Below are 24,426 nucleotides of genomic sequence, written 5' to 3'. Positions count from 1 at the left end.
TGATCTACATGTAGTTGATGACTGGATAGAAATTGAGCTAGAAATTCAGGTGAGAGGCCCTTATACTACTCCCATAGTCCTCATATGTAATACCCCAAGAGTCCAGAGAAGGGTAGTATATATCGAGGATAAGTAAGGAAGGAAACAACACCAGCTAGATACCTTTTGGGTTGAATGTAGACAAAGAACTCTCGGGTTAAGCGTGCTTGAGCCGGGGAAGCTCAATGATGGGTGACCTCCTAGGAAGTTCGCGTAGGCCTATCAGGGTAAGTTGTTTCGAGTCCTTTCTATCGCTTGATGCGGGATGTTACAGGTGGTATCAGAGTCGACCCTTGGAGAAAGAGATCTGATGAGGGCGGGAAGTGGCGTCGGGGTGCGAGGGCCTGAACAAGGAGCGGCTCTTGGCAGGCTTCTAGGATAGCAGCCTCCTAAGGGGAGAAGATTTGGGACCAGTTGTAAGGTTGTATGATGAGAACGTCATGTGCTCAAAGGGGGGGAGGGATGTAATACCTCAAGAGTCCAGAGAAGGGTAGTATATATCGAAGATAAGTAAGAAAAGAAACAATACCAGCTAGATACCTTTTGGGCTGAATGTAGGCAAAGAATTCTAAGCGTGCTTGAGCTGGGGAAGCTCAAGGATGGGTGACCCATTGGGAAGTTCGTGTAGGCTCATCAGGGTAAGTTGTTTCGCGTCCCTCCTATCGCTTGATGCGGGATGTTACATCATACTCCTATTCCTAGATTGGAGATTCCAATTTTTGAAGGAGATAAGCCTAGATGGTGGATTAGAAGGTGTGAGAGGTTTTCGCTATTATCAAGTGGCATAAAACCAGAAGGTGAACCTGGTGGCAGCATATCTCAATGATATAGCTAACGCCTGGTTCCAAGGATAGAGTCGGATCAGGAATGTATACAGGTGGCAGAAGTTTGCGGAAGAATTCTATGAGCGATTTGGAGAACAATCCATGGAAGATGTTATCGAAGAGTTTAACAAGTTGAAACAAGAAGGTTCCATAATGGAATACCAAGTTCGACTTCAGGAGTTGAAGTTACTCATGCTAAATTGCCATCCAACCCTGACTAGGGCTTATTTTGTATTGAGTTTGGTTAGTGGGTTAAACGAGGAATTAGGGCCTACGGTGAAGATGATGCACCCTATCTAGGTTTCCAATGTAAACGCGAGACATTTTCTAGTGTTTCTAAAACCGTAGACCAAGATAGCAATACCACACAACCCGGACAGTGGCATTGAGAAACTGACAACGCATATTTGGACACAAAGGGTTTATTCTAATGAAAGAAATCAAGGCAAATCTAGGGTTGTTGGTGTTGGATCTGGGTAGATTTAGAATTGTTGATGTTAGATCAGACTGGTCTGATCAAAGATGGACTGGAGAACAGATGCAAAAGGCGATAAAAAACGCAATTTGGGTTGTGTCGCATCACGTTGGAGTTGTTGCCAAATGTGGAGGGGTCACTAGAAGGACAAGTTGCAAGAAGGACAAGTCGGGCAAGCAAGACAAGTTGCAAGAAGGGTTGTGGGAAGGATGAGTCATGATTGGCAACAATGATTGAAGGCATCGCAATCGATGACAAGGACTGAAGGTGACGGAGATGATAGTGGCTGCTTTAATGGTTGGCAATTTTAAGGCAGTGAATAACAACTGCAATAGCAGCTGCTTCTTCTAAAAACTAGGGTTAGGGTTTCTCTCTCACTCCCTTTGTTTTTTTTTACTATTTATTTTATTTTACAATGGCTTTGGTACCATGTAAAATAAAATAGTGTATCTCAATGTATTTCACAAATGATTAGGTTCAAGGTATTATATACATGCATCATATACTAATATAAGGAAATGATATATACTAGAGACTTACACAAAATATACAGTTACTTAATATGTAGATTGTAATCAAATCATAACCCTCTTAACAAGTTCGTTTTTTTCTTTTTATAGCTACCATTGGACATTAGCCTCTTCATCAACTTGACATTAAAAATGTTTTTTTCATGGTGATCTTCTTGGGGAGGTTTATATGGAGCAACCACCAAAAGTTCGTTACTCTAAGGGAGTCTCACCTAGTTTGTTACCTCAAGAAATCCCTGTGGTTTAATCACCTTAGCTCAGTAGTTCAATCTTTTGAATTGAGTAGGAGTGAAGTTGACCATTCTATTTTCTATCACCATACTCCTAGTGGTGGCACCTGTTTGGTAGTCTATGTGTATGATATTATCATTATTGGAGATGATGAGTAGGAATTTCTCAGTTGAAGGCTTATTTGTATTCTCATTTTTAGATTAAAGATTTGGGTCCACTAAGGTATTTCTTGGGAATTGAAGTTGCTAGATCTATGAATGGCATTTGTATATCTGAAAGGAAATATGCTCTTGATATTTTGGAGGGGACAAGCATGTTGGATTCTAGGCCTATTGATACACTTATGGATCCTAATTCTAAGCTTGTTTTTGGGCAGAGGGAACCTATTCATGACTCAGGGCGTTACAAGAGACTAGTTGTGAAGCTGAATTATCTTACAGTTACTCGACCTCATTTGATGTTAATGTGGTTAGCTAGTTTTTGGATTCTCCTTGTGATGGTTATTGGTAGGCTTTGGTGTGTATCTTGCGATATATTAATAGTTTCCCTACTAGAGGTCTATTATTTGAGGGTCAACTTCCGGCTATTGTATTTTGGTTGGAGGCAATTTGGTTTATTGGAAGAGTAAAAAGTAGCATGTTGTGGCTCGATCTAGTGCTGAAGTTGAGTATAGAGCCATGGCATTAACGACATGTGAGCTGATTTGGCTTAAACAACTTCTTAAGTAGTCGCAGTTTGGTGATTCAGGTTTTATGTATCTTATGTGTAAAAATCAGGCTACTCTTCATATTGCCTCTAATCCTGTTTTCATGAAAGGACCAAAAGCATATTGAAATAGATACTCACTTTTTTGCAAGAAAAACTGATATTTGATGAAATTTTTACAGCATTTGTTACTATGAATCATCTAGCTTTCTTGTTTACTAAAGCTCTTTGAGGTCCAAAGATTTACACTTGTTCCAAGCTAGGCACATATGATATGTTTGCACTTACTCAAGGGAAAGTGTTGGGATTTCATATTAGTCTGATTGTATTAAGTGTTGTATATATTAGTTGTACCTTGTACCTTGCGTAGATAACTTGTACATAGCAATTACAGTAGTTTAGTATAAATACCTGTAACCTTAGCTCAATAGTATTGAATCAGTTTTTTCCCTCCTATCTCTCTCTTTCATATATTCTTTACTCTGTTCTGCATACATTTTCACATACCTAACCCCACATAGTAGGGTTAAAGCTTGATATGTTGTGGTAGGCACCATGGTAAATTTGGAATCTGTCCATCTTAGGTCAAAGGTTTGTTCGCTGAGATGAACTTATTGTCACAACTGAAAAAAGAGGGCTTGTGACGAGTGCCTAACCCTTAATTAACCATAGGGCCATCAGGCTCAAGCAAGCCTCTTTACATACAATGTCATGGCCATAACAAATAATAGCCAATAAACTGATCCATAGCAAAATCTGTTCCATTATAATAAACTGAGTCAATGTCTATGCAACCTTGTCCATAAATAATCTGACCAACCACTAAGGATGCCAAAACCAAGAAAATAACTATTTCCCACACGAACAAATGTGGGGCCTACCAAAACAAGACGTCTAAGCTAATGAACTGAAGTACTCAAAATGTCTGTTGCATCGGCTCCAAGGCTGATTCATGATTTGAGAAAAAAAAGACAAAGCATTGAGTTCCATTACCGTAGAATCTTCTTCATCCCAAGCTCCAAACATAGGATCTTCTTGTTTAGGTCTAGTACCGAGTAGGTGGCTTAGCTTGCCTCTCCCTTTTAGAAATGTACGAACCAATTGAGACCATTTTAAATAGTTCTTACCATTTCATCTATAGGCTGCCTGCATGTTCTGCAATTCTCCAGTTGAGGAGCTATTCTTGTTCTCCGCGCTAATCATTGCTAGAACTGGTGCTTTAGATGCGCCACTTCATTTAGTTGAGGCAGAGATAGCTTTCAAGGAGATTGTGCTTGATTTCTTGGGTCATGAGATTGCTAGGCTTTAGGTCACAGAAGAAGGTGTTGGCTTCTCTGAAATAGGATGTTTATGGCTCTGATATCATGTTAGGATTTAGCAAGGAAAAATCATCTTATTTCCAATACACTATCTCAATATATATACAGTTTTGGAGAAGCACTACTCCACTACCCCTGTAAAGACTGGAAATTTCTCCTTAACTCATTAGATACAATGAAAGCATGACATAGCACATAGTCAAATCTTTTACATAACATTCGGGCCCCATTTTCTCATAAGATACAAAATAACATAACTCGACAAAATATGATAGTGCCCTTCTGGGACACAACACACATACAAGCCAGCCAGGCATCTTTTGGTCAAGTGATCTCTGCACACACCATCTACCCATGAGAAATCAGACATCGCTGGACCCACCCTCAATGATGTGTTCATCCTTACTTGGAATGATGTAAAGCAAGAGTAAGTCACAAGATTCAGTAAGCATAAAGAAAGAACGGGAAATGGTTAAGGACTGAACCTTCCCAAAACATCACACATACATGCCATGAATAGAATCATATCTCAATCTAGCATATACATAGGTATTGGGAGGAAAATAACTAAACATCCGCATGCCTCATGCACACTGTAGACATATCCAATCCATGGATCTCAAACTATGAAATAAACGCATAAATAAATATGCACATAATGGTACTTGGGGCCCATGTGAGGTACACACACTAGCACGCAAGACCTTGTATTCAAACCTGCCAGCAGTCATGAACAGGCTACCAAATCAATATCAAAAGCAGCACCGCACCACACCAAACCCTCGCCATCATCATCAATATGTGCCAAAGCACTCACAAGAATATCACATCGAGCCTCTATTCGTATATCAAGATCAATTGAGTCTCTTCTCGTATATCAAAATCATGGAAGCCGCACTTCCTTTCCCTCAAGTCAACTACTCATATCCTCACCATGTAATGCAACACATAAGAAATGCAATGGCTTTTGCAGCATAAGCGTGATGGCAAGGCCCCCATAAGCCAAGCATCAGGTCATACTACACCCACATAGTAATTTACACATGCGAAATGTTCTACATGCATATGCTCGTCTATCATACATGAGTCAGCACTCATAGGCCAACTGTGTTATACCAATGCTCACGCTCCCCACAAATACAAAGCATGATCCCCAATGAATGTAACCCATAGCCCAACATCACAAAACAATGCCATACAACGATAGGTTGAAATACAACAGCAACCTAATAACGACCATTTGGAACCTATCCCAATAAGCTATGGCATCATTCCATAAAGAAGTGTAAGGAGAAATAAGCCCTACTCGGCTGTTGAACACAAAATGCATCAAGATACACATTAGACTCATTTCACTTTCTATGGAGTTTGATATTAGAAAAGATAATACATAGCCCATCAATGGCTTTCAACCACCCTTTAAATATACCATAGAATTACTCGATTAATCCCTCAAGAGCATCTGGACTTGCCTTAGAACTAAGAAGAAACCCCCCAAAACTTGCCAAAACATAACTTAGAAGAATTTGTTGAATCGGTCGACAGTTAGCCAAAAACGGTTTATAGATTCCATCTTAAGGGCCAGATAGTCGATAGATGCAAGGCTATATGTCGGCAGATTGTGTCTTTTGGAGCATTTTGTCGACAGACAGGAAGCCATCTGTCGACAGACAAAGAGCTTTGGCCTGAGGCAAAGGACCCGAACCATGCAAGCTTCACCAAATTGCTTGCACAAATCACAACTTAACATAAAACACATCATTTCCCAAGATTTATAGGGTAGAACAAACCCTATTTTGAAACCCAAAAGAGACTAATGAGATCAACACAAAGATGAGAGAGATTTACAAAGCTTTTGACATAGACTCCAACAAGAACAAATCTTTGAAAAGCATGAGGGTTTTTCTTGTTTAAAGCCTCCATACACCCAGATCAAGAGTTAAGAGGAAGGGAGGGGTAAAACTTGCCCCTTTAGCAACAAAGGAAAAAGGAAGTAAGGCTTGCAAGATATCAAGAGAAGAACTTGCATCATCAATCACAAGAGGGTAAACTTGCAGCCACCAAAGAGGTATAAAATGAAGAGTCTTGCCATGGAAGACAATTCTAATATAAGAACTTTCCCCTTTATCAAAGAAAGAGGAAACATAACTTACCTTAACTTCTTCCTCAGATGGCCAAACCAAGAGAAAGCTACCTGCTAGACTTGCTTCCCCTCTCCTAAAGACTTCAACACCAGAAAATACACTAAGAAGAATGAGAGATTAAGGAGAAAGAAAGGAGAAGAAAGAAGGAAGAAGAAGAGAAGGAGAAGGAGAAAAAGAAGACTCAATGCTTCTCGACTCTCTCTCCACTGACTCCAAGCTTCTACAACCTTCTCCAAGTTTCCCCTCACCAATTTATGTACCAATTGGCCTAGAAAATCGAGCCCAATTGAAGTTGGTCAACAGCTTCAAGAGCATCTGCCGACTACCAGAAATGATTCTCCTCAATCTGTCGACAGACTCGGTCCAATCTGTTGTCAGATCCACACCATCTGTCGATAGTTTCCTTCCTCACACCAATTCTGTCGACAACCAGCAACCTCCTCTCCTCACTTTGCTTCCTTCTACCTCAATTTTCCACCTCCCAATCCCAAATACAATACCTCCACATGCACTCACAAACATACACCATACAATCGACTACACTTCTTCCAACTACCCCAAATTTCACTTCAATAACACAACATCTCATTCCTTTATAATTCCCTTCGCTTGGCTTCTCTATATTTCATTTCACCTCAAACTTTAAACTTCCTATACCACATGTAACTACTTCAACCTCCAAACTCCACATGCGATCTTCCTCCTAGCCCACAAATAGCTAGCTGCCACAATTAAATCAACATAAAATTTATTACCCCCATTCCTTTACATTTGTTCTTTTCCTCAAAATACCGGGCCGTTACAACACCACTTCCTTAAAATAAGGAAACACTTAGCTAACCACCTAATTTGAAACAGACCACAAACTAAGTCCATAACTTAGCCCACTACTAAGTAAATACAACTGAAAACACATCAACAATTACATGAAAAAAATAATAGTTCACACATTAGATAATTCTAAAAAATTATCTGTTATTCCCAACATTATCAAATATATGTTAAAAAATTATTTTCCTTTTTAGCTAAAAATATTAAATAAAATTGAATAAAAATAAAGTTTTATTTAATTGTCAAAAAATTATTTAATGGAAAATACATAAATAATATTCAAGTAATATTTAAAAGATAGCAAATATTAATTCAAAATATAGATGAATTAATTGAACTCAACATATGAAATTAATTTTTTACATATTTAATAGCTAAAAAATAAATATAATTTAATATAATTACATGTAATTAATAAAATTTGGTTAGATCTCAAATATGCATGGATAAATTTGAACTAATATGACATCAATTTTCGACGAACAGTGATAGGTCAGCGAGTGGTGGCGAACGTCGACAAGTAGTTAGATCTACTTTGGAGGGATTTTTCACACCAAATGGATTGAAGGAGATGTGAAAAATGGTTTAGGGCAGGCTTATATATGAGGCAAAATGTAATTTTAGGAGTAAAATTGTAATTATAACACCCATTCCATGGAATGGGAAGGCTTTCCATCCATTTTGTGATGAAAAGCTTTTCTATCAATTTGAGGGAATGGATTATTCCATTCCTTCATAGCAACCAAACAACATATTGTGGGAATCCCATTCCCTTTGACTCCATTCCCTCCAATCAAACTATTAGGACCCCTAGTAGTTGCACTTACCAGCGACATAAAAGGAGGGGGCGAAGCAGGGGTAGCTAAGAAAAATGACTCAAGGGCAGAAGAGTCACATTCAGTTAGGGAGGGAATAACCACTCAGGTTGCTACAACGGACTAAGGATTACAGATAAAAGGGACAGGGAAGGAGAGGAGGGATCTGGAAAATATTGGAAGGAGTTGTGGGAGAGAGAAGGCCCTCTCGAATAGGCCGATTTTGCTTTCTTTTGTTTGTATTTGATCGTAGTTATTGCTCTAAGCTTCAGTAATCGAAGAATTCCTACTATCCTATTGCTAAATTCAATCAATTGTGTAAAGGTTCTATCATTTTTGGTATCAGAGCATTGATCCATGGGGGTGACCGTCTCTAAGAGAGTGGGAGAGTAGGAGGGGAGATTGGAGAGCTATCAACAACAGATAGAGGGGAGAATGGATGGATTGCAAGTCAGATTGGATTTGATGAGAAATGAGTTCCAGAGGATGCAAAATATAGAGAAAAACATGGCGGTGATGTTAGTCGGTGGAGAAATGGGGGGGCTACGTGACAGCTGCTGGGGGGAGCAAGAAAAGGGAAGGAAGGGAAAACAGAGTGGGGAGAACATACCCGTGGATTCTTCCCTCACCTTGGAGGATACATTGGAACTTAGGGAAAAGAGTAGGGAGGTAGGTAGTGGGTTCGAGGGCTTCGAGAGGCCGGAAGTTAGAAGTCAGTGTTTGGAGATGCCCATATTTGAGGGAGACTATCTTGATGGTTGGGCTTTAGGGCTGAAAGATACTTCGTCGTGAATCAATTGACGGACGTGGAGAAGCTGGATTCTGCGACCCTTTGTTTTGAAGGGGTTGCTCTCTCATGGTTCCAGTGGGAGCAAAGGCGACAATGGGTAAGGAGCTAGGAGGAGCTCAAGGTGATGCTGAGGAGTAGATTTCGATCCATGTAGGAAGGCACGATTGAGGAGAGATTCCTCGTTCTCCGGTAGTGGGGATCTGTCAAGCACTACCACCTCTGCTTTGAGACTCTGGCATCACCGCTCGAAGACATGTCGGAGACCTTACTAGAAGGTTATTTTATCAATAGGTTGAGACCAGATATCAGGGTTGAGATGAGGGTGCTGAGGCTGACTAGTCTAGAGCAGATGATGGACCTGACCTAATGGATTGAGGAAAGGAATCAGGTGATCCATTAAAGCACTTCTGAATCAAGCCCAAACAGAGGTCAAACGATTTCAACCCCAACTCCAAATTACCAGCAAGTGGTAGTTCCGCCTCCTTCACAGGTGTCACAAAAATCGGTGTTGCCCAGCCCTGCCCCCTCACATCGGCCTCCGGCCACCAGAAAGTGGAGCAACCTCCATTTCAAACGGCTTAGTGAGAGTGAGTTGCAAGCTAATCGGGCAAAGGGCTTATATTTTCGTTGTGATGAGAAGTACTCAGTGGGGCACAAATGCAAGAACGGGGAGTTGCAGGTGATGGTAATTTATGAAGAGGAAAGGGAGGAGGACAAAAGGCAAAGAGGGAGCCAAAGCAAGGAAGTGTTCGGCGGAATTGGGAGACACGATCAAAGTGGGGGAAATGGTGGAGCTATCCTTGAATTCGGTAGTGCGGTTAACTATAACATCCCAAAATTTTGAAGATAGATAGTAATGATTAATTTCGGTATTTAAGGTCATTATTGAATATTTGAGGATTTAAGGGAAAATAATAATTTATGTTGTTTTGAGGAAATGGGTAATTAGGACAATTAATTATTTTATTTGAGAGTATTTATGGAATTATTAATTTGGGGGTAATTGGGATTTCCAGAAGTTTCGGGGTATTAGTGTAATTATTAAAGGGGGTGTAAGTGTTGGTTTTATGGAAATTTTGGGGCTGAAGTGTGATTCCAGAAAAGGGGCCGAGTGTCTCCTTAAATTTAATGGTGTGCGTATATGTATTAAGGGAGTAGCTGGCATGGGCAATCGCGCGTGCACGTGTGCGGGTGGGCGGTCGCGGGATCGACCCGCAGCCGTGCATGCGTGTGTGAGGGATTTTTGGATGAATTTATTCAGCCTCCAGGCACCCAAAATGGCATTGTTTTGGTAAGCTAGTGGGGGGCTACGCGACAGCTGCTGGGGGCGCCATGTAATGCGCTTTAAGCCGCTCATTTCTACCTTGGCTGCCAAGTTCCATTGCTTTGTGCTATTTAAGGCCAAATTTGGCCATTTTGGTGCCAAAACAGGGAGCAAGTGGTGGGGAAAAATTGGAGAAGAAGGGAGCTTGGCATCAACGGTTGAAGAAGAAGGAAAAGTGGGAAGAATGGGAGGAAAATCAAGGAATTTTGGAGTTATTCGGTGTTTAAAATATCCAGGTAAGTGGGTAAAATTAGTAAAAACATTGTATGTTTAAATTATGGATTTTATACGGCTAGACTATGTATTTTATGTGATTAGATTTAATTATTTTGAAGGCGTAATCTTATTAATTTCGGTAAAGCGTGTTACTTCACAGCGGGAGCGCAAAAAAGGCAAGAATTAACCGTTTTAAGGCAAGTTCCTAACCCTTTTCTTATGTTCTTTAATCCCTACGCAAGTCCCCATTGTTTTCCATATTTTATTCCCTCCCTTACCGTGACTCAGGTCCACGCATTAATAATGTAAATCCACATAGCAACCATCCTATGACTTATGCGTTATTGATGGGTCTGTTGTCAATGGAATAAGTTAGGTAAATGATTCCTTGGTGTTGTTGATTACATCCGTTACGGGGCTTTGTATCGCTTCGCTCCCTTTGGGAATAATGCCGAACCCGTTGGGGCTAGGTTCTTAGAGAGGTGGCTATGGTCATATTTATTGGGTTATGTTAAGAGTCTTAATGAGAAAAGTGTAATGTTTAGTAATATGTATGTCGAGACAGTTTCCTATGTACGAGATGAAACGAGATTAGGAATGGTATGTTGACGTCTATGTTGCCAAGTGCATGAAGAGCCATGGGGGAAGCTTATGAAATGTTAAGTCTAAAGTATGTAAGTTTAACGTTATCTATGTGTGTTTAAGGGGTGGGGTACAAAGCTACTGACTGTCGACCGTAGGTTGTGGCAATCGATGGCTGGATGTATGGGTGCCAATTATCAACTGTTGCAATAAGCTATAGACAGGCTAAGTAAGCTAGTACTGCCATTCACTCACCTTGACTTTGTGCATATCATGATATTGTGTGACGCATGGAGATTGGGTTGTATTCATTGGGCGAAACATGCTTTGGATGTGTAGGGATGTGTATGCATTGGCATGACCCGATTGGCCTAAGAGCCAACTTGGGTATATTAGGTGAGTATATGCATTTAGAGCATTTCGCATATGTGTGTTCTTATGTGGGCGTAGTATGGCCTGATGCTTGGTTTATAAGGGGCCTTGACATTATGTTTATGCTGCAGAAGCCGTTATATTTCCTATGTGTTGCATTGCATGGTGAGGAAGAGTGACTAACATGAGAAAAGCACGTAAAACCGTGGAACGGACCCACGACAGCAACATGTTACGATGATGTATTATGTTAATGATAGGAAAGGCCAAGTGAGGCGATATGTTATAAATGAAAGGAAAAACCAAATGATGTTATAAAAGGCAAATCAGGAAGAATGATATGGTAGCCTATAGTGAGCTGTTAACAGGTTTGTATGTAGGGCTTGGGCGTCAATGTGTGTACCTTATGTGGGCCCCAAGGACCTTCTATGTGCAGTTTACTTTATGTCTATGCATTTAGAGTTAATGCACGTATTGAACATGGCATGGTATGTTGCTGCATTGGCATGAAACGCCTGTGATAGGGGGAGAGTTCTACCCTTAACCTATTGCCTTTTTTCCTTGAGCTTGCTGAGTCTTGTGACTCACCCTTTGTTTGAACATCATTCTAGGTAAAGGAAACGCCTGAGTTGGCAAAAACGTACAGTGGGGTTGGATCTAGATCGTTGAGCCATGGTAGTATGTGCAAAGTTCTCCCGAAACCAGGGTCTTGGGTGTCGTTTTGGTTGGTCAGGTTGATGGTCTTTTGTTTTTAAGATCAATGTATGTTATGTAGTTCCAAAACGTCTCATGTTATGTATGATTATGTAAGAACCTGACTTGAGTTGCCACGTGGCTGACTATGTAAGGATGATTATGAAATGTCATGTGCCATATTTTCTCTTGCTAGATGTTTAGTGGGAATTGTTCTGTATCATTCAAATAATGACTCTCTCACAGATCCTCTATGCTGGCGAAGGCTCGGGAGGCGGGCCGTTACATTAACACCTCCATAGACTATAAAGGTAAAGGGGAAAATAGAGGGCCAGGAAGTGGTGGTCCTAATTGATAGTGGAGCTTCCATAACTTCATAGCTGTTGATCTGGTGCAGAAATTGGGACTGATCTTGACACAAACTGGCAATGCAGGGGACTGGAGTATGTTAGGGGGTGACCCTATCATTGCAAAATGTTGAGGTAGTCAAGAATTTCCTGCCATTAGAGCTTGGAAGCTCAGATGTAATCCTCGAGATGAAGTGGCTAGCCACGCTTGGGGAGACACAAGTGGATTGGGACTCATTAATTATGAAGTTTAGAGTGGGGGGCACAACCGTAACATTGCTTAGGGATCCCAACCTCAGCAAAACATTGGTAACGTTGAAGTCGATGATGAAGGCATTCTGAGAAAATGGAGGAGGAGTGCTGCTAGAATTGGGAAGCTTGACAACTGAGGTTGAAGAAGTGAAAGTGGCAATTCTTAGCATTCTGCGAGAGCTACTAACAAACTTCAGGGAAGTCTTTGAGGAGTCGTGTGGGCTTCCCCCACACCGGAGGCGGGATCACACTATCATGTTGTAACTAGGGGTCCCTTCGGTAACTGTACGACCTTACCGTTACCCTCATCTCCAAAAAAATGAGATTGAGAGGCTGGTTCAGGAGATGCTGGCAACAGGGCTCATTAGGCCGAGTATTAGCCCATTTTCCAATCTTGTGTTGTTAGTTAAGAAGAATGATGGTGGTTAGAGATTTTGTGTGGACTACAAGGTTTTAAACAAGGTAACAATCGCTGATAAATTTTCAATTCCAGTTATTGAAGAGTTATTGGATGAACTAAATGGGGTTGTTGTTTTTTTTAAGTTGGACTTGAAATCGGGGTATCATCAATACGAATCGCACCTAATGACATTCCGAAGACTGCTTTTCGCACATATGAGGGTTATTATGAATTTTTGGTTATGCTGTTTGGGTTAACAAATGCACCTGCTGCATTCCAATCCTTAATAAATGAGATTTTTAAGGAGCACTTGAGGCAATTTATTTTGGTATTCTTTGATGACATTGGTTTACAGTAAGAGTATGGCAGAACACAAGTAGCATTTGAGGTATGTATTATGGGTCCTAACAGCTCATCGATTGTATGCTAGTGCAAAAAAATGTCAGTTTGGGCAGCGGGAGATTGAGTATTTGGAGCATGTCATCTCACAAGAAGGTGTGGCTGCAGATAGCGCAAAAGTTAAGGCAGTTATGGAGTTGCCCAAACCTAAATCTCTACGCGAACTCCGAGGATTCTTAGGCCTTACAGGGTATTATCAGAGATTTGTGAAGAACTACGGCAAATTGGCGTGGCCATTGACCGAGTGCCTTCAAAAGGATAACTTCTTTCGCGATGAGTTAGAGGAGCAAGCTTTTCAGTCCCTCAAAAGGGCTATGACAGAACTGCCGGTGTTGGCCTTACTGGACTTCTCAAAGGAATTCATTCTGGAGACAGATACTTCGAGGCATGGATTAGGGGCAATTTTGATGCAGGAGCAACGACCTTTTGCTTTCTTTAGCCACACCCTAAATTCAAGTGGTCAAAATAAATCGGTGTACGAGAAGGAGCTAATGGTGATAGTATTTGCAGTGAGGAAGTGGAGACATTATCTATTGGGGCGGAAATTCGTTATTCGGACTGATCAACAAAGCCTTAAGTTTTTGATAAAGCAACAGGTGGTCAGTTCGAAATGTCAAAAATGGGTGGTGAAGCTAATGGGATACGATTTTGAGATCCAATATTGCCCCAGGTTGGAGAACCGAGCAACAGATGCCCTCTCACGCCTCCAGTCCCCTGTCACATTGATGGCCCTCATCATTCATCGAGTCTTGCAGCTGGACCAACTTAAAAAAGAGGTCGAGGAAGATAATACACTTCAGCAGATCATTAGGGAGGTGCAAGTTGATACCTCTAGCAAACCCAACTTTGGGTGGGTTAGCCATTTGCTATTCCAAGGGAAGTTGTATCTTCCTAAAGGCTCCACTATAATTCCACTGATGTTGATGGAAGGACACGATGGGCAGATTGGGAGCCATTCCGGTTTCCTCAAGACTTATAAACGAATATCTGCCAATGTATATTTGGTTGGGATGAAGCGGGACATTCATCAATATGTTTGTCAGTGCCCAGTATGCTAGCAGAGTAAGTATGCGGCATTATCACCCGGTGGTCTGCTGCGACCACTCCCTATTCCTCATCAAAACTAGGAGGATGTGTCAATGGATTTCATTGAGGGGATGCCCAAATTAGCTGGAATGGATTCTATTTTGGTGGTTGTGGATCGACTAAGTATGGACATTTTATTGCTTTGAAACATCCATTTACAACAGCCAGCATAGAGGGATATTTGTGAAAGAGATTGTCCAGTTACATGGTGTTCCAAACTTTATCGTTTCCGATAGAGATAAAATTTTTGTTAGCCATTTTTAGGAAGAACTATTCAGATTACAAGGCACTAAGTTGAATAGAAACACCTCCTACCACCCTCAGTTCGATGGCCAAACGGAGGTCTTTAACCGCACTTTGAAGAAGTACCTCAGATGTTTTTCTTCCACCAAGCCAAAGGCGTGGTGTAGTTAGCTTCCTTGGGTTGAATATTGGTATAATACCTCTTGCCATGGTTCCTCAAAATTAACTCCATTTCAGATAGTCTATGGGCGTGAACCTCCCCCCTTGTTGAGATTTGAAAAGGGAACAACGGTTGTTTCTGTGATAGAACATTACGGGAGCGTGATTCGGTTTTGGAGGAGTTGCAGGGCTAATTGTTGCGAGTGCAAGCAAGAATGAAAGATATAGCAGATAAAAGGCAGCGTGACGTTTATTTTGAGGTTGGCGAATTGGTTTATGTGAAAATCTGTCCCTGCTGACAGAAGACATTGGCTACTAAGCTGAATGAGAAACTATCACCGAAGTTCTATGGGCCTTTTACAGCAGAGAAAAGGATCGGGAAGGTGGCATACAAGCTAGCTCTACCACCCTCCTGTGCTATTCACCCCCGTATTTCATGTCTCCCAGCTTCGCAAAGCTGAAAGAGCAGTGTAGGGGATCCCTGACCAGCTAATTGTCGAGCTGGAGATGAAGGTGGAGCTGGAATTTCTGCTGGGGATAAGGCCAGGGCACGAGAAAAAACTTGAGGAGTCTTGATGTTCTCATCCAATGGAAGGGGTTGCCACCCTTGGAGGCAACTTGGGAGTCATACCAGCAGATACTGGATCAATTCCCTGAGTTTCACCTTGAGGACAAGGTGAGTCTCATGGGCGGGAGTAATGTTAGGACCCCTATTAGTTGCACTTACTAGCGACGTAAAAGGAGGGGGGAAGCAGGGGTAGCCAATGAAAATGACTCAAGGGCAAAAGAGTCACATTCAGTTAGGGAGGGAATAGCCACTCACGTGACTATAACGGACTAAGGATTACATATAAAAGGGAAGGGGAAGGAAAGAGGAGGGATCTGGAAAATTTTGGAAGGAGTCATGGGAGAGAGAAGGCCCTCTCGAATAGGCCGATTTTGCTTTCTTTTGTTTGTATTCACTCATAGTTACTGCTGTAAGCTTCGGTAATTGAAGAATTCCTACTGTTCTATTGCTAAATTCAATCAATTGTGTAAGGGTTCTATCACAAACATGACTTAAGTTGTCATGGCGTAGGATTGGATTTCTTCTCCCTCTTTGTGTATCTTTATCTCCTCTCATATGTTATACGCTCAAGTAGTTGTCCACAATTCTTTTGGGTTACACCACTGCTGTCATTCCACATCCTATTTGCTATCGGATTTCAAATTGATTCAGTTTCAAATTGAATTTCTGAAAAATGAAAAACTCTCTTCCCTTTTTTATATATTCTAAAATATGTATATTTATTTTATTTATTTATTACTATTGTCTTATATGTTTATCCATACATATAGTTTTTTATCTTTCCATTTTTCCATTTATGATGGCAAGTATATTCCAGGGGGGCAAAAAGTTGTACACTTTTTATTTCTCCAAATTTTTTTACTTTTTTTTTTCCTTTTTCTTCTTGGATTGATAGGAAAACATTTATACACTTAAGTAGACTGAATGTTGTTGCATAGAAAAGGAACTTGGAAAATTTTGTAATGGAGGTGATTATATTAAGGACAACACAGGTCTATACAGCCTTCTTGTACCAGTCCAAATTTTTTTAGCTTAATAGACTTTTATCAAATTGTGAGTTGGTCAATTTTCTTAGCATAGTTTTTATTTGATTGTTTCATTTTATTTTCTCACAGCATTCAGCATAATTTGTTATGCATAATCCTATTGTTTTTGTCAATTAATTTTATATCTTTATGATTCTAGAGATGAAATGGAAATCAAGGAATCAGAACAGGGAGCTCCCTCACAAGCCAAACATTTGCCAAATGCTCTGGCTGAACATGCTCTGGAATTGAGACTAAAAGAAGCCAATGAAGCTAAGGCTGCTAGGCAAAGAAGTCTTTCTGCTGCTGAAGCTGAAATAGCTCGTCTAAGGGCCGAGTTGGATGCTTCTGACAGGTTTCATTTCTAATTTTTCTTTTCAACTGGCCATGCACATTTGGTAATTCTTGATTCTGGAATTACAATATTGATGGTTGTTAGAATCCCTAAAATTTCTTCCATAATTTCTATTCTAAATTTGTAAATAGCTTTAGTTTAGGAAACTATCTCTTTGATTTGATTTTCTGATTTGATACTTTCCTTGTATTTAGAACTATCTCTTGTATTAAGGGTGGTGAAAAAGAGTGATCAGTAAGTGTGGGAGAGGAAGAATGGGGCAAAGGAAATTGTGAATCAAGAGAAGGGCTAATTATTGGAATCAATGGACTGTGAAGTGAGTTGGGAGGATTAAGGTGAAGGAAAGGAAAGGTGGTTCCAAAAAATGGACATCATGGTTAATGAAGATGGTCTTTGTTTGGAGGTTGTATGGTTTATAACCTTTTTGGGAGGATGAATAACCAAAGAACAAAGATGGAAGGGCCCTTGGTTGAAATTTGTCTTTCTTTGGTGTGGTGTTAGTGGCATAGCAAAGGCATCCAAAGACCCACATGTGTGAGTAATTGGGATCTTTGTTGTATAAAAGTTGGTAGGGTGATTTCCAATGGAGCATAGATGAAGGTAACCGGTTAATGATATATGTGTTTGTAAGTATACATTCTGACCAAAAGACCTTGGGAGAAGATAATTTTATGGACTATCATGCTAACGTCTTTAACACCCCCAGTAACCTTTTTAGCCAAAATCCCTCACATGTGCCATGAGACATAGCCCTAAACTCAACTTTTGCACTACTCCTTGCCACAACTGACTATTTCTTGCTTCGCCAAGTAACCAAATTTCCCCACACATAGGTACTATATCCAGTAGTTGATCTTCAGTTTGTCACTGTTCTTGCCCAGTTTGCATTAGAAAATACTTCAATGTCTCTATTTGATGTCTTCTTGAAATATAGGCCTTTGCCGAGACTCTTCTTTAGATATTGTAAGATTTGATATTCTGCCCTTAAGTGTTGCTCAGTTGGATTGCTCATGAACCTACTCACCATACTGATAGAAAAACTAATGTCAGGCCCTATGCGTGAGAGATAAATAAATTTAACAAGAAGTCTTTGATATCTACCCTTATCTGTAGATTAACTCCTCCTTCCATTCCCACCTTATTTCAAGAGTCCATAGGAGTGTCAACAGGTTTGCATCCAAGCATTCCTATTTCCTTTAGTAAATCTAAGACATACTTCTGCCCTGACAGAAATACCGTTTCTTTATTGAGCTACTTTCATGCCAAGGAAGTATTTAAGGTGTTCCTAGTTCTAAGAGACTTTTCAATCCTCGTGATCTCTAGTGAGGATAATATCATCTACACAGACAATGAGGATGGTCATTTTCCCTTCAGGCCAGTGTTTAACAAACAGGGTGTGATTTGACTGGCACTAAGAACATCCATACTTTTTTACCACCTTTGTTAGTCTATCAAACTATGCACATGGGGACTGCTTGAGACCATATAATGACTCTGTTAATTTGGGACCTGTAAGCTGTTTAGGGTAGGGACAAAGGCTCAGTATTTAGAGGAGAATCCTTCATAAGACACAACATTACTTATAGGATGTTAAGTACATGATCTCACACCTTTTCTCAAAGCAATTGGTTGGTCAAGATTAGTAGGAGATTAAATAGGATCAGATTCAGTAAGGGAGTTACCTGTGAGAGTTTCAAGTGTCTCTAGATTCGGTTTCAATTACTGGTTTTGCGTTGATAGTGTGCAGTCCTTTTGAGTTTTCTGCCTCCTTAAGTAGACAATTAGTTCTGTGTTTTCTGTTTCCTGTGTGGTCTTTTGATTTGGAAGATCATTGGGGTGAGGAGTAGGTTGAGGACTAGTTGATGGTTTGGTAATATCAGTTAGCCAAAGTTGTTAGTCATGAGTAAGAGGATTCTCCTCCTGAATAGCAGGTTTGGCATTCTAAGACTGATGTTTAAAAAAGGTTACATCCATAGAAGTGTAAAATTTCAGTGTCTTGGGTGAGTAACACTTTTAGCCTTTCTGATTTCCAGAGTAGCACAGAAAGATACATTTAGTAGATTTGGGGTCTAACTTGCTCCGGTGTTTGGGGTGTTGGTGAACAAAGGCAGTACACCCAATGGCGAATGTCAGGATAGGAATGGAGGAGGATTTGGCATGGAGTTTGGAAGTAGAGAACTTGAGATCACATTCTGTTGATTAGATAAGCTGCAGTAAGTACAGGTTCTCCCCAAAACTAGTGGATAGCATAAGGGATCTAGCAACTTCAAGTATGTGTCAATTTTTCCTTTCAGCAACACCATTTTGCTAAAGAGTATCTACTCATGAACTTTGATGAACTATGCCTTGCTTCATCAGGTATGATCCAAGGATGGAGTGAAAGTACTCTCACCCATTGTCAGTTCTGAATACTCAGATCTTGGCTTGGAATTGAGTTTGAATCGTGGTGTTGAAGTTTTGGAAGATTTAGCCATTAGGTTTTATCTGGTATGGTTCATTTAAAACCATCTAGTGTGGTCAATCTTATCATTTCCAAAATTTATTAAATTAAATTGCTGACCTTAAAAATACAACATGTACACATCATGTGGGAAGTTTTCCATTAGAGAAAAAGGGAGAGAAAAGGTTGCTTTGCAACTTTACCAGTAGTATACTATGTACATTGTTCAAGTTAAGAAAAGAGCGACTAAGGGATTTTCTTAGAAGCTTCCATATGCTAAGTGCAATTAAACCCATTAAGTAAATAAAAAATTCATTTGTTGGAAATACTTTTTGAGAAATAATTATATGGAAATACTTTTTTGATTGTCTAACTTGCCAGTTTTACTGCTGCAACTGTTCACGACATTGCACCCTGCACTCCCCTTTATAACTGCAAATCATATTTTATCATCAATTGTGTCTCCTTTTTGTCCTCTCTATAGAAAGACATATACAACTTTTCTTATTGATTTGTTTTTTTAATTTAAATTCTTGATCTTGTTCTCCTGTTACTGTACTTGCAGAGATGTTTTAGAGCTGAAGGAGGCTATTCAAATTAAAGACAATGAGAGAGATGCTTATGTTTCTGAAATTGAGGCATGATAAACCATTTTTGAACTTAGAAAAGAAAATCCTAAATACACACTTGTTTTTCATCCCAATTCTATCTTTGTTCATTTGCTCTTCACTTTTTATGCTTTGTACTCATTTGCAGACTATGGGTAAAGCATATGAAGATATGCGGACGCAGAACCAACACTTGTTGCAGTTTGTGAGCCAGAGGGAAGATTATAACAACAAGGTCTGTGCACCTCTTGCCTCCCATAGCTGAACTTCATGATTCCGTTTAGCATCTTCTTGTCATTGCACTATCATATGCTCCTGGATGTTAGTTCTGGCAATTCGTGATTAAGTTGTTTGTTCTATACTGCAGTTGGTTTCTGAGATTGTTAAAATAGAGCAAGAGAGAAATCTTTTGAACTCTGAAAGGCACACTTTATCTGAAGATTTTCAACAAGTTCATGCAGCACTAGAGTCGTTGAAGTTGAGGACTGTTTCCACTGACCACCAGGTACGATTCATTAATAGTTCGTAGTTAAAGTCCCCACGTGTCCCCTCAAATATGAGAACCTTGCAGGTGAAAGCTTGCATTCTTGAAGAAGTAAAATCCGCAAAAGAAGAATTAAACCTTGCAGTTAATCTGCAAGCTGCAGTGTGGAAATTGGATGATGCAGAGAAGGAAGTGAAATGGCTTAAATCTGCTGTCTCTTCTTATGAAAATGAATACGAGCAGATACAAAGAAAAATTGACGAAACCCGAATGGAGTTGGAAAGGGAAAGGTGCTTGTCTTTACATTTTACTTTTTGGGCTCATGCATATTAAGTCTATGCCTCTTTTCTTGAGAACCTTGTTTGGCTTGAAGCCAAATGGCCTTTGTTTTCTTTTGTGCCATATTGGGCTGCAACTGTCTTGTTCCGATATGAGAATTTTCTTATTCAATGGCTACCCCCTGTGGGTTATATATGTTCTGAATCGGATCCCGTAGGTAAAGGCCCACTCATGTTTGTTGCATGCCTATAGTCCTTGCCTTCTATTAGGAAACAAAAAGGAAGAAAACATTCTGGTAAATCCCAAACCCAAGTGTGGCATTTGGGTTTGAAAGGGTCAATGCATTTGCCTGTGAAGAATGAATTCATTTTCTCCTGTGAAATGGGCTTACAAGTTCTAAATTTAACCATGTACTTGTTCCTCTATATAAAAACAGATGTGAAAGGAAAAAGCTTGATGAAGAGCTGAAGGAGGTAAACAGTGAAGTTGCTAAAATGAGTCTCGAAGCTAGAGAGGCTACAATACAGAAACTCTGCGATGAAATCAAGGACTTCAAGGCTAAGCTCTTGTGTGGCGTGTGTCTTACTCGGCCAAAGGAGGTACGGGTGCATCCTTCTTGTAACCTCGTAGGGTTTCTTTCTTTCACTATCACCACCAGGCGGCGTGCTAAGTTATAGACTTCTTCCATTCTGATGGGGCTTTATTCATTCATTCACTCACTCCATCCACACTCTCTTGCAGTTTGCCCCTCGATTTGATAATTCATTTTGCTTGTTTGGTTTATTTGTCAGGCCGTTATTCTCAAGTGCGGTCATCTGTTTTGCAATCCCTGTCTTCAAAGTCTTCTAGAGACGTGGGGCTGCAAGTGCCCTGATTGTGGAACTGAATTTGAGACAAATGATGTCCGATATGCGAAGATGTGTGATGGAGGAGTCAAAAAGAGATTTTCTGGCAAACATTACTACAGGCGTAAGAAAAGGAATCAGCGCAAATAGCTTGCCTTTGATGTATTTGATGTATTGGGCACTGTTGCCACCCAACTGAACGCTGTAAACCAACCACCCTGAAGCCTATGATATATTCTGTCTTTTCATGGATTATGATGCATTGGTTTTTGCATTTAGAAAGGACAATTGATTTCTTTATCTTTGATCCTTCATCTTGGGATGATCGCCTTTGTGTGACTCTCAGTGTTCATGTTCTCAATTATTCTAAGAGAACTAAATCGCAGATTGAGCCTTTGACCCTTGTGTAGGACGATGGTCGAACTCGCAACTTATCAGATTGACACTAGTATATTGCTAATCCGACCGTTTGATCTATGGGGCTTTGATCCTTCATCTTTGCTCTTAGCATCAATGTATTACTCTCACGAAATGATTGTATGCCTGGCCTGAAAGAAAAATATTTCTAGTAGGAATGGGCTAAAAATTGCTCTTGTAGGGGCATTTATAGGGCACTTTCACTTTTGAATTTGTTGGGTTGCCTTAAAAATGCTCGTGATAGAGGTGTTTAACATGATGTTGAGACTAATATAAAAAAAAAAACTCTTGAAGAGTGCATTTTTCAAACGACAATTTTTTCAACACAAACATCATTATTGGAGAGCTAACCCCAATTTATTGAAACATTGTTAAAAAATTAAGGGATTTTATTTTGAAAAAGGAAATAATTATTCTAACTTTCATTGTTAAATAATTTTCCTCCCCCTTAGAGAATCCTCATCTAAGGAATCGGCATAAGCTACCTTTTTGTTTGGTTATGTAAATTTGTAAAAATATTACTAGAGAGCCTAATCCTTAATCCATTTTGAAGATACTATCAATTATTATAAAATCATGTTTAATAATCAGAATTTCAATACTCTAAACATATTTAGGTTGAATGTCAATAATATTATTATTTTATACTCTTTTTTAATCAATTTTAACTACCCTTAAGTTTAAGAGACTTGGAGTTTTTTTTTTTAATATGATTATGACTCGACATCTTATTGAAATTAGATATTTAAAATAAATAAAACATTATTAAATTCATGAAAATTTCACAACAATTAGAAAAAATATCAACTTCAAAGGGCATCATTTAGGCATCCAAAAAATTATATAATGTTAACCATTTACAGTTTTACTCCTACCAAAACATTTTTATATCTTTGAGTATATGACTGATCAAATCTCTATCTTTTCATAAAAATCATACACTCTTAGAAATATCATTTGATGAACTATTATAAATTCATAATTTATTTGATTTTATTAAGATTTGGTCTTTCTGAATTTAATTCAAATTCAACTTATCTTATCAGAACAAGCTACGTAATAATTACTAAATTGACATTTAATTTTCACAAAAATAAAACATATGCAAATCCAAGTTTTATAGAGACTAAACTTCCTGACCCATAACTTTTGAAATTTTTTTGTGATTTAATATGTTATCTACTGCTCCCAAGAAGCCACCAAAATTGACTAGTTTGTAAAAGTGTTTTATTTTAGATTGTTTGGACAAATTTCATAAGAGAATTCATAATTAAATATAGAAAATAATTTTTCAATGATCTTGCATCAAAGGTTTGATACACATTTTGGTTTATGTTAAAAATATAATTAAAATTTTACAAGAACACAGACTTATAATATATAGTCAAAATTAAATTAAATATTCATCCATATCTCATATTCTTTGATTCAACAATCTTCTCTTTGTTACTAAAAGATTTGCTCCCACATCTACACATATATACATTTTGTAAAGGAAATATATTTAGGGTGAGTTGTACACTTATCAAACATTTACATAAACCATTTAACATCTATCTCATTTTCAACATGTTTCAAATGCATCAAACGTTTACATATAACATGTATTTTTCTAAAGAATACCTAATAAGCATATGCAAAATTATTTTCAAATTTTATTCACGAAGTACTTAAAATAGCATCCATGAGATCAAATCAACATGTCAAATAATGTAAAAAAAAGTTTGCTAATGCCCCTTACTAAAGCCAAATACTTTTAGTAAATTATACTATTATCTAATTACATATTAACTTACCTCAAACACTACTTTCTTTTCATGACATTTCCTTAAAAATTAACCATAACAATTTTTTTTCCCCAAAATCTTGATAACTACACTAGTACCCAAATTTTCAAATAAACCTATACTATATGTAATGACCCATTTATCCACGATTTAATGTCAATTTATGGGTTTGAGGCATTAGGTAAAAGATGTTAAATTTGATGTATTTTTAAATTAAGAAATAATATCAAATATTCAAAAAATTTGGGGTTTAAGTGTAATTTCAAAAATTGAGAGTGCGATTCCCTTAAATATAAAATATACATATTGATAAGTGATGAAGCTAGTAGATCGAGTGGCACACGCACGCAAGGGGTTGGCGATGTTCATGGGTTTGAGCCTGGGGTACATGGGGGTTGGAATTTTTTGCTGGAATTAATCTATCCATCAGGAGCCAAAAAGAAGTCGTTTGAAGCCCATATGTGTAGAACGAGTTAAGCACGACACGCAAGGTCCACGTAGCCCTTGCTGTTGTTGCCACGTGTAGCAGCTGCCACCAAGTAGCCTTGCTGCTATGCCACTTAGCGCAATCTCATGCTACCACGTGGCATTTTTGCCACTCACCCATTTTGTCAGGCCTATAAATATGAGGGGGCTAGAAAGGAATTTGAAGAACGGGAAGGAAGGCAGCAAGCTTAGTAGGAAATTCGGACAACACAGTTAAGGTAAATGCAAAATTAATTAGAATTAAATAGAAGGTAGTCCTGGTAATATTTAATTTAAATATTTCTTTTGCATTTCGAAGCTTAATTTTATTTAAAAAAGGCTTGAGCTAAGCCGTCGATAGCCCTGGTACTGTGAGA

General features: G+C 39.1%; 1 protein-coding gene across 8 annotated transcripts in view; it reads left to right on the top strand.

Moving 5' to 3' along the window:
* The window catches only part of LOC127794318 (E3 ubiquitin-protein ligase BRE1-like 2), a 34,023-nt gene extending 12,343 nt beyond the window's left edge, over positions 1–21,680 (top strand). For all 8 annotated transcript variants that reach the window (XM_052325311.1, XM_052325310.1, XM_052325317.1 and 5 more), the window contains 7 exons: positions 16,530–16,724; positions 19,730–19,802; positions 19,921–20,007; positions 20,140–20,277; positions 20,344–20,546; positions 20,972–21,134; positions 21,327–21,680. In XM_052325311.1, coding sequence (XP_052181271.1) covers positions 16,530–16,724; positions 19,730–19,802; positions 19,921–20,007; positions 20,140–20,277; positions 20,344–20,546; positions 20,972–21,134; positions 21,327–21,530 — 1,063 coding nt within the window. In that variant the 3' untranslated portion in view covers positions 21,531–21,680. The remainder of the gene's footprint in view (positions 1–16,529; positions 16,725–19,729; positions 19,803–19,920; positions 20,008–20,139; positions 20,278–20,343; positions 20,547–20,971; positions 21,135–21,326) is intronic.
* The last annotated feature ends 2,746 nt before the right edge of the window (positions 21,681–24,426 follow it).

The sequence above is a fragment of the Diospyros lotus genome, chromosome 2, assembly GCF_014633365.1.
Source record: "Diospyros lotus cultivar Yz01 chromosome 2, ASM1463336v1, whole genome shotgun sequence".
Taxonomy (NCBI): domain Eukaryota; kingdom Viridiplantae; phylum Streptophyta; class Magnoliopsida; order Ericales; family Ebenaceae; genus Diospyros; species Diospyros lotus.
Note: the sequence above shows the minus strand (reverse complement) of the source record. Positions and strands in the feature narration are given on the sequence as shown.